Consider the following 10,275-nt stretch of genomic DNA (forward strand, 5'->3'; position numbering starts at 1 on the left):
AGGAAAGTATTACTTCAAATAAATAAATAAATAAATAAATATATATATATATATATATATAAACATGTTAACTATCCTAAAAGAAATTTAATTTTAACATAACTCTTTTAAGGGAATCTAGAAAATAAAAAGTTTTCGTATGAAACAAATCAAATTTACAATGTTGAGTGAGAAGAGGAGCGGGGTTGGATTTTTGAATTTTGAACTCTCAAGTGGAGTGGATGTAGATGATGAAGATGATCCAAGCATATTTGGGATAAGTCAAGCTATGTTGGTGCTATGTTTTGTTGTGTGTTTGTGGTTATTTTTCCTTATTGGTGAGGTGTGCGAAGATGAGACTTTTTGGCTCATGGGGTAACCAATGGATTATTGTCTAGTTTTATTTTGCCACCTTCCACCTGTTGTTTTTTATGGGAGCCTTAGTCTATGTTTGAAGTGGATTTTGGTGCATTGTATCCCCTTATTGTTTTGGGCTTCCCAATCCTTCTATAAACCCTATAGGCTTTTTAATGGATCTCTTGGCATTCACATAGAATGTGATTTGGGGGTTTTTATTTGCATTCTTATATGTTCCTATGGGGTACATTATCTCCTCTACTTGTTTCTAGGGGCATTCTTATTGGCCTTGAGAAGTTTTTGGTGGTGAATGTCTGCATTCTAGGGACTGATTGGTTTGTGACTCACTACAGTGCCTTAATTGAGATGCTAATTTCTCTTCTTTACTTTCCCCCTTCCTATGCACCCCTTATTTTGGTGTGTTGATTTGGGTTTAGATGGGAAAGTATTTAATGATGATTATAGATTTACTCTCATGGCTAGCGTCCTCTTTAGTCATAACTAACTATGGTGTCTTCACTCTTTGCTACAAGTCATTTCTAGTTCGATGAGTGTGAGATTCAAAGCAGTTGGTAGATTCTAATGTTAATGGTTACTCTTACCTGGAGGGCATATGCATTTGTGTGTGTTTTCTCTTCTTACATAATGGATGGTTGCGGATTTCTTGTGGATATTTGGCCTATGTGGAGCTCAATGGTTTGATTTCTTTTGGAGTAGGCTTTGACTTTTTCCCCTTATGCATGTTGGTGACTCCCTTGTGGGATATTTTTTAAAGCCCTAGTGTGTTTGGAGCCTTAGAGGCTTTCTCTCTAGTTTGCATCATGTGCTTTGGTGTGAGGTAAGGCCTTTGATGTATGCCTTATTCAATAGTATTGCTATACTCAATGCATGTGTGATGGTCTAACTAGAATGGACTAGGGGATATAAATAACCTTTTTGATGCAGCAATTTCTAAGGATCATAACTTTAAGTGGGTTTTTCTTTAAGTTTCATAGTTGGCTTCATGAGGAGTTGTGTGGAATGCCAACTTAGCTCTACTCTATCGGTGACCATTTCTACAATTTTCGGGGAGCCAAAAAATATGTTTAAACCCCTAAATTTAGCTTTTGTGGATTTTTAGAGTTATGTTTCTTGTAATAACTTCAAATTTATGCTTCTAATTTTGAAGATTAGTTGGTAGTTCATCTTTATCTTAGTCTAAGGAAACTTTAGGAAAAATCATGCTTTCTAGGACTTGTTTTGAGAATTCACAAAAATGATAAATTCAAGAATTGGAAGAATTTGCCAAAAAAGGGTGGTTTTCTATTTTTTGAGTTTTGAGAGTATTTTAGCTATTTAAAGATTTGTTGAACATTGTAGAAGGATGCTGGTGAATAGAAAATCATTGATGTTTTGAATATGTATTATTGTTTGGTCATTCTTATTCAATAACAAATGAAATAGTTTGAATGCTAATGTGTGTGCTCTATCACTTTTGGATACCCTTTTCGTAGTCTTTGGTTATGTGGGGATGCTAAAGGAGGGTATTAATAGGGCTCTATCTGTTAGAAAGGACAAGGTTGTTGTTGCACCAAAAGATCAACCTGTCAATGCTTGATACAACCAATAGTCTTATGGAACCATAGGAGGCAATTAAAGCCATGTTGTGAACCCTACAAGGGACACTGGCCCACTGCCAACAATCGCCCTCCCAGCGTCACTTGTCGTGGCTTGCAGGATTCAAACCTATGACCAAGCTCTGATGCCAATTGTTAGAAAGGATAGGGTTGTTGTTGCACCAAAAGATTGACCTATTAATGCCTGATACAACCAATAGTCTTATGGAACCATAGGAGGCAATTAAGCCATCTCACGAACCCTGCGAGGGATGTTGGCCCACTACCAATACTATCTCCATTTGTTGATGATGCAACTTGTACTAATATAGAGCTTATGCCTATGACTTGGGATTTTTGGCGTCTTGAGATGTTTGTAGGTATGATGTATTGTACTTATTGTTGGTGGAAGTTGTGGTTTTGTTTGATGAAGAGTATTCTTGCTCTCTAGAAACAACATGGTGTATTTTCAACTATTTAGCGGGTTAGTATTTAGATTGGAAGATAGGATTATGCCATGGAGGTTCCTACCATATTTTTAATTATGAAGATGTTGGCTCTTCTGCATGGAGAATTAGATTGGTTGACATGCTACCTATAGCCTATCTATTTTTGGGTTTTTATTGTGATCAAAGTGGTTTTCACTCCCAATTTCTTTTTGTTTGCTAGTAGATTGTCCCTTTTGTTCGATCACGATAGTGGTTTCTTTTTACTCTTGTACCTTTTGAAATTAATGCTCCAACATTAGTGAATAAATAATAATTGAATGTTGCACATGTGGCAAACCATGTTTGAGTTTGAAACAATAATTAATTGTGGATATCTCTCTCAGATCTACTTGGTTGTCAAGAGTCATCTACCTATCCATTTTCATAAATGTGTTGTCAATCATAAAGTAGTTTGTTGTTAGTCTATTCAGCAGTCATTTAGGAATATTGGTGGGTCAATCTATTGTATAGATATGCATCTATTATTCAATAAAATCAAGTTGCAAGTTCCTTCTTTCTCTATTTTCTAATATGTTATCAATTGTACAATATCTTTGTTTTTAATATGGTATAAGGGCCACCTTTGTCTTGACTCTCAAAAGAAGTTGCTAATGTGAGAATGTAAGCCTAGTGCTATGAAAATTTTTGTTGTTGTGCAACATTGTAAGGTATGCTTTTCTTTTTTTATAGTAAAACTTTTGAAAAATGGATATGCCTCTGGAAAAGCATATTGGTCAAATTTTTTAGAAATGGAAAGTGAAAATGCAAATGCAATTGGTGAATATAAGTTTGTGGAGCATAGTTAATGGCACTAAAATAGTACCTATAAATGCCTTTAAAAAATGGGAAAGAGAATGTTTGGTAAGACTGAAATTGAATGTTTCTATTGCAAAAAGGTAGGGCATACTGCAATCCATTGTAAGCTTTGTGCAAATGACCTTCTCAAAGGTAAAATTAAAGAATTGGTAAATATAGTTGTTCATGTCGAATCCCCTGATGTTGTTATTGATGATGACATCATTGAAAATAGAGAACTTATTTTATTTTGAAGCAATCAATACACTGAAGATAGGAAAGGATGCAATAGAGGCTAGATGGATGTTTAATAGTCTGGGGTGCTAACAAATTAGAGAAAGTGCACCTCATTTGGATTATGAGACACATGCGTGGGGATTGGTGTCCAATAGTTCAAGGAGATATAAAAATATGAAAGCTTGGTATCATGCCTTTACGAGGGTTATGAGGTCTTTTGTGTGCAAATGGTGTCCAATGGTGTTGGAAACTTGGATGAAAGTTGCATGACTATACTAACATTTGGGAGCAACTCAAGGAAGTCTTACTGGTCTATGAACTATTTCCAAAGACACTGTTAGTGTTGAAATTACTAAAACTTTAATGAATAAATTCTAACTGAATATTGCACATGTTGCAAACCATGTTTGAGTTGTTGGCAACAAATATTTAATTTAAGTAAATTGTGCATGTATGTGTCATAAGTTTTCGTTTGAAACAACAATTAGTTGTAGATTTGTCTCTTAGATCTTGTTAGCTGTCAAGAGTTATCTACCTATCCATTATCATGTGTGTGTTATCAATCATAAAGTAGTTTGTTGTCAATTTGTGAAGTAGTCATTTAGGAATACTAGTGGGCCAATCTATTGTATAAATATATGTCTATTAGTGAATAAAATCAAACTACTATTTCCTTCTTTCTCTATTATCTAGTATGTTATTAGTTGTATAGTATACCACAAGTTAGTTCCTGACAACTTTCCATGTCCTATGGGGCAAGTTTGGGATTCTTCCTCTCTTGCTACTCTTGAGGTGATTTTCATTCATTTAGAGGTTGAAAGGAGTTGTACTTGGCATAAGGGACCTTCAATTGGATTTTGTTCCCATTATTTGGCCTCACGATTGCTTTGTTGTCACCTTGATGTCCTTTGGGCCCCACTTGGTGGGTCACTAGTAGTGTGTTGTCAATGGCACTTGCATTGTAAGTGGCCAATCAGGGCCTTGAAAACTCCTTGTGTCCCTTGATTATTTTGTTGACAATGTGCCTCTAGTGGCCTATTGTTTCCCCCCACCACTTCTATTGTGGCAGTATTATATCCTTCAGAGCATTTGTTGTGTTGTTGTAAAATGACAACCCCCTAAAGTGGTTACTTGCCTAATTCAAAACATAAGTTTGTTGTATTTGACCATTGTCTAATTTCCAAATGTCAACTTGGGAGAACTTGACTGTTTGTGACTAATCAATAGTCATTATGTCATTTATAACTATTACAATCTCAAGATATTTTAGTAAATTTTAGAAAGAAATCTTAGACAAACAAATAAGCAAAAATAAATAAATAAATACATAGGTTAAGTTAGCAATCATAGATTGTAAGAGACCACAAATGTCTACACAGCTCCTAAAATGCACCAAACACCTACTATAATATATTTATTATGTGTGAAACACATTATTAATTTCTTGACAGATAAGCCAAAAAAAAATACAAAGATTAAGTTAGCAATCATAGATTCATAGATTATAAGAGACTACAACGGTCTACATAGCTCCTAAAATGCACCAAAAACCTATTATGATACATTTATTATGTGTGAAACATATTACTGATTTCTTGATGCAATGTAGAAGCTAGATGGACAATTCTTAGACTCCTACATAGATAAAGCCCAAAAAATATCTACTATTTCTCATCATAAAACTTCATTGTCATATAGGCCTCACACTTTATTTGTCATATAGATCACACACATTTTAATTATTAAATAAAATACTTATAGTTTTGATTCACAATTAATTACCCTACATTATTTTTCCTTTAAAAACACTATATATTTGATTGCAGAAACTTATCCAAATGCAATGCTTAGCAGTTTTATATGATTAACTGCCTCCAAGTCGAGGTGGTTCAAAGCTATCTCTTTTTTTCAGCCTCTTTGAGGGGATTGGCGTCCATGGTAGAAGAGGCAGAGACTCTGTGTACAAGCTGCTTGCTAATCATAGCGTGCAATCTTCCAAACAGATCAGTTTTCACAGTGTCAAAGGCTCTCTCAAGTTTCTCTATTTGCTCCATGCTATTCGCATTGCATAGGAACAGCCCATTGTAAAGATCCATGCTATGCCCAGACATATTCTCAGTCTACACACATCCCAAGAGAGAAAACTTTATATATAAATAGAAGTAGAAATAAAATCCATCGACTGCTATGAACTTTTCAAAGCAAATATATGCACACTTGAAGTCAATTGATTTCAACGGTCTACTAAGCTGTTTATATGTTGCTACTGAAATTGAATGGGTGTGTTTTCATCAATTTCATTCTGTGATCCATCTTTTCGTTCTTATATTCTATATCACTCTGATAATAGATCATCAAATGTAATTTGAAATCTAAAAATAATATACAAACATACTTACCAATTGCCTAAGTGTCTCGTAACTTTTTGTATCAATGGGTGTGGGCTCCAAGTTCATATGTGACAATATCCTGTGGAAAATTGGCCAGCATTGTTAAAACCAGTGGTATGAATATGGAGTCCAAGGAGTTGTATAATAATAATAATAATAAAACCCATTTAATAAAAGCTGCTGATTGTCAGTGTTGGAACCGGGATTTAATTATCAAGTAAACCCATTCAGGATTTAGAATAATTATATATGACAGTAAAAATATACATCTTTAAATGTTCCCAACTATCTATCTATCAACTGAAATTGAACTAACCTTCCCACGGTGTGGGTCAAAAACTGAGTTTCTGCAGCATAACGGTCATGTTCTGAGCATGAAATCTCCACCATTTTACACCCCTGCAAACAGGCAGATTTCAGGGCTTGCAGCTTCCGCAATGGATAAGGTTAAGAATTAAGAATTCGGGGAAAAGTTTGTCCAAATCAATCTTAAACACCTATCGTAGTTTTCATCATTTGAGTGGGTTTTTTTTCAAAATATTTCAATTTTCAAGCTTTGGCATGTTCTCTGTTAGGGATGTGCAGAAGGAAAGGAGTGATTACCCTTACCTCAGATTCAAATATCGAGAGAAAATCATTGCACGTTTGTACACAGCTGCCCTCTTCGCTTATGCGGACTTTATCATAGACAAAGGGAAGACCGACCCAACTGTCTTTGCCGCTTTCTGGTCCAAACATTGGATGAGTGCACAGGATTTCACATTTCTCTGGTAAAACCTGCAATAATAATTAGGTTTCAGAAAATTTAATGTATCTTCAAAGATTCATAAATTATTAAGCAGCACATGAAAAGGCTCTCCTATGGTAGAGGTAAGGGCCCCATAAAAAGACGTGTATATAAGATTTCAAACACTGCAAGTGTTAGAAACTTTTTCAAGAAATTAATAGTATATATGTCACTGCAAGTGTCAGAAACTTTTTCAGGAAATTGATAGCAGGTGCTTATACTGGCCCAAGATTTAAAAACTGAGGCACTAAAAGCGAAAGAATCTATCACAATACAAGGCTCTAAAAGTGCAGCAAGAAAGAAAAAGAGGGCATCCAGAACTCTGTTAAAACCTAAAAGATAGATATGAAGACTTTAAGGGATGACCCTGCGCTTTTATTGTAAAGATTTTTGTTCAAACAGCTCATAAACCAGGCTGTATGTTCAATTATACAGATAAAAATGGTAATAAAATCCCAAACAACAACAAAAATACATCAGAAACGCAAACATATTCACCAATTTTTAAAAATCCCCGATTAGAGATGTAACTTGCTTACCTCCAAAAACAGATTTCTGGGAAACTCTTTGACAGAAAGCACATCTACAAAGAGAGTGTTAGAAGTGTTAAGCTCCTCCAATGGAAGAGAACGCAGAGTGGATTCCATGGCCAGAATGGTTGTGCATATCAATATCACATTCGGGCGCTCTTTGAAGAACTCTTGAGGATCCCTGCACTCACCACATCCTTCACAAATGAGCACACCATTAAAATCTAAGCAAAAGAAGCAGCAAAATAGAATTAATTACCCAAAGAATGTGACTCCTAGATCCTGGCAAACATCAGAGTAGTCCGAGCGCGAAGTAGCAATAAGCGAATGGCCCTGCCTTCTCATTCTCTTGGCCAGAAATTGCCCAAATTTCCCAAATCCCACAATGCCGATCTTCATCATAGATGAGTTTATTTTGTCCTGTTTTGCAACCTTGTTGGCCCCGGACGCCATTGCAGAGCACCTTCGAAAATCAGAGTAATAGACAAGATCCGAAGAAAGATGGATTTTCCATGTGTTTGAGCCGGACCAAAAAATATTTAGTGCCTTTTAAATTGAGCTTAAGGCAAAATCCACCAAGAAAGTTCCAAATCCCTCTACAAACTTGGTAATTAGATAAGTTGAAACCTCACACGAAACTAGGGCTGACAAGGCGCCCTGTCATTTTGGAACGGCCAGGAAGAATTACTGTGGTTCCCAAAAGAATGGATCAGATTCTTGTCATGTTGTACACGGCAAGGAAGAATTGCTACGGTTCCCAAAAGAATGGATCAGATTCTTGTCATGTTGTACACGGCAAGGAAGAATTACTATGGTTCCCAAAAGAATGGATCAGATTCTTGTCATGTTGTACACGGCGAGGAAGAATTGCTATGGTTCCCAGAAGAATGGATCAGATTGAGGCAACGTAAGCGCTTGAATTGACACCTGATTTATCCCGCTTGAAATGCACGAGTCGAAGTTTTTAATTGCTTCTAACATCTCAATTCTGATTTAAATACATAAAGAAATTGAGAGCAAAGAAACTTGATGAAATAAAATATAAGAACAATGGAAACATCAAGTTACAAGCGTGTGCTAAGATTTGGATGAAATAAAATATGCTAGCAATAAAATATACTGCTTGCTTTTGTACTCAATGGTGAGCACTGTAATTATTCGCATAGAAGAAAATACAAATGCATCATTAGAGTTGAAAAAGTAAGTAAGGTCGACAAAATGATAGTTTAAAATCTATTGAAGGGAACTTTAGATTGTATTTTTAAAGAGTTAAATAGATCTATTGAAGAATAAGTTAGTGTTTAGATTTGGAAGTTCCCATAAGAATTTTTTAGACAATTATCTTCAAAATTTGTAATATATAAATAATACATTCTTTTAAACTTATAAAATATGCTACAAAATGAATCATCACCTTTTAGAAACAAGTGAGTGTTGATTTAGCCGACTGAAAAAATACGAATGCTTTTGCAAAGAAAGTAGTATTATGAACCTTAATTGAAAATATAGTAAATCAAGTTGTGAGGAGGCAAGGGCTCTGCAACTTCAGGCTGTAGAGCCCTTGAATTAATCCCTAGTACGAGGCATTTATGGCCTCGGCCTCGCTCGGGAGAACAACCTGTCTCCAACATTTAACATCGACTACATTTAATAAACCCCACAATGATGATTCCCCTGCATTCCTTTCGACGATGTCTAAAATAGGAGGCAAGCAACATGGGGAGCAAAGGGAAAACTCCAGTCGCAGAGTAGTTGGAAGCAACGAGCGATCGTTCAAACAAGCCCTTCAGTCGTGCCAACAGAAGCCAAATTTACTAGAAGCATCGACCACGAAGCCCTGGAAAGAAATAGAAGTAAGGATCTATCGTTAGTTGAATTTGTTATTAAACCTAATGATCATATGAAACTAGAAATTAACACAGAAAAGAGCAAATTGAAGAACATAGCGATCTTTTTTTGCTGCCACGAACCCGTCTAATTTTCCTTCAAGGAATTTTCTAAATGATCGGTTCCATTAATTTTGGGATAAGAAACTAGGGCATTCTTTCTCCTTTTGTCACATGCTTCAGAAAGGTAACCATGCTTCGCAAAAAGCAGTGATTGAAAAGCAATTTTGGAGGGTTGGAAATATCGAGTTTAGAGCCCTACCACGGTCCCGTAATCTCCCACCGTATACTTGGGATTTTATCCCTCAATTACTAGAACCTATTGGAAGGGTTCATAAAGTTGGCCACTCTTAACACCTTAATCCCTAATATGGATATTCAAGTGCTCATATCCATGTACTCGGGTGTGGTCAGAGTTGACAACATCTACCTTGACCTTGAGGAATCTTCCATTTTGTGCCCTATTATATACATGGGCGGTCTCAATGCTTGTTATCTCTGCAGAAAAGGACACAAAAGGAAAGATTGCCCACTTATTCCTAAGAAACCCAACCCTAAGAAGGGCACATATGCTTCTGGGCATATCCCTAAATTAAAGTTTATTATTGTGCTTGGATCTCTTAAGTTAATCTATGTTAACCCCAATGCATCCCTATGGTTGAAGGATGTAGATAATATCAGAGCCTCCCTAGACTTTCTAAAGGATAAGTTTGTTAAGCCTTCCTCTAGGTCGAAGTCTACAGTTCCCTCCTCCTCACCCTTAAAAGAATTGGATTCTCTACCTAAGGTTCACACTATTGACTTTGGGCTTGTTTCCACCCCCCTTGCGGTTAAGGTTCTTCCTTTAAATGGCCAACAACCGGCACTAAAATCTATCAATGAGAGAGCTGCTAGATTTAAGAATGCAAATTTGCACTCGGTTGAGAAATCCTTCTCCATCCCCATTTGGGGCAAGCAACAAGTGACATCCCCTATTACTATTACCCCCATTAAGCTTAATATCTCTAAGGAAGAACGAAAACTTGCACCTCTAAACGATCATGTTTTGGATTGTCTTAGTAAAGAAGAGAGACTTCATGATTTCTTTGTGGTTGTAATTCCTGTAACTTCAGATAAACCTCATGATGTAGATGGTGACATCAATCCTGTTGGTATGTGTCAAAATATTGCTCAAGTAGCTAATGGGGGTAATCACAAGGAATGTGAGATGGCATCTCCTGATCTCCATGGA

General features: G+C 36.1%; 1 protein-coding gene across 1 annotated transcript; it reads right to left on the reverse strand.

The window, feature by feature from the left end:
- Positions 1–5,158: 5,158 nt before the first annotated feature.
- On the reverse strand, positions 5,159–7,744 carry LOC149540788 (arogenate dehydrogenase 2, chloroplastic-like). The gene is made up of 6 exons (XM_089801869.1): positions 7,418–7,744; positions 7,168–7,339; positions 6,451–6,618; positions 6,158–6,240; positions 5,851–5,920; positions 5,159–5,571 (listed from the first exon to the last, which is right to left on the reverse strand). Exons 1-6 carry the CDS (start codon positions 7,609–7,611, stop codon positions 5,347–5,349), a joined length of 912 nt encoding a protein of 303 aa, XP_089657995.1. The 5' UTR covers positions 7,612–7,744; the 3' UTR covers positions 5,159–5,346.
- Positions 7,745–10,275: the final 2,531 nt, after the last annotated feature.

This window comes from Cupressus sempervirens, chromosome 9, assembly GCF_028749045.1.
Source record: "Cupressus sempervirens isolate cs-2001-9-10 chromosome 9, ASM2874904v1, whole genome shotgun sequence".
In the NCBI taxonomy this organism is placed as follows: domain Eukaryota; kingdom Viridiplantae; phylum Streptophyta; class Pinopsida; order Cupressales; family Cupressaceae; genus Cupressus; species Cupressus sempervirens.

What these genes read in the sequence shown, in the direction of transcription:
- LOC149540788 (XM_089801869.1), bottom strand. Translation starts at nt 7,611, where the DNA reads ATGGCGTCCGGGGCCAACAAGGTTGCAAAACAGGACAAAATAAACTCA. An exon ending in CTAGGAGTCACATTCTTTGG is followed by an intron (nt 7,340 to 7,417) that starts GTAATTAATTCT and finishes TGGTGAGTGCAG; the next exon opens with GGATCCTCAAGAGTTCTTCA. An exon ending in TTGACCCACACCGTGGGAAG is followed by an intron (nt 5,921 to 6,157) that starts GTTAGTTCAATT and finishes AATTTTCCACAG; the next exon opens with GATATTGTCACATATGAACT.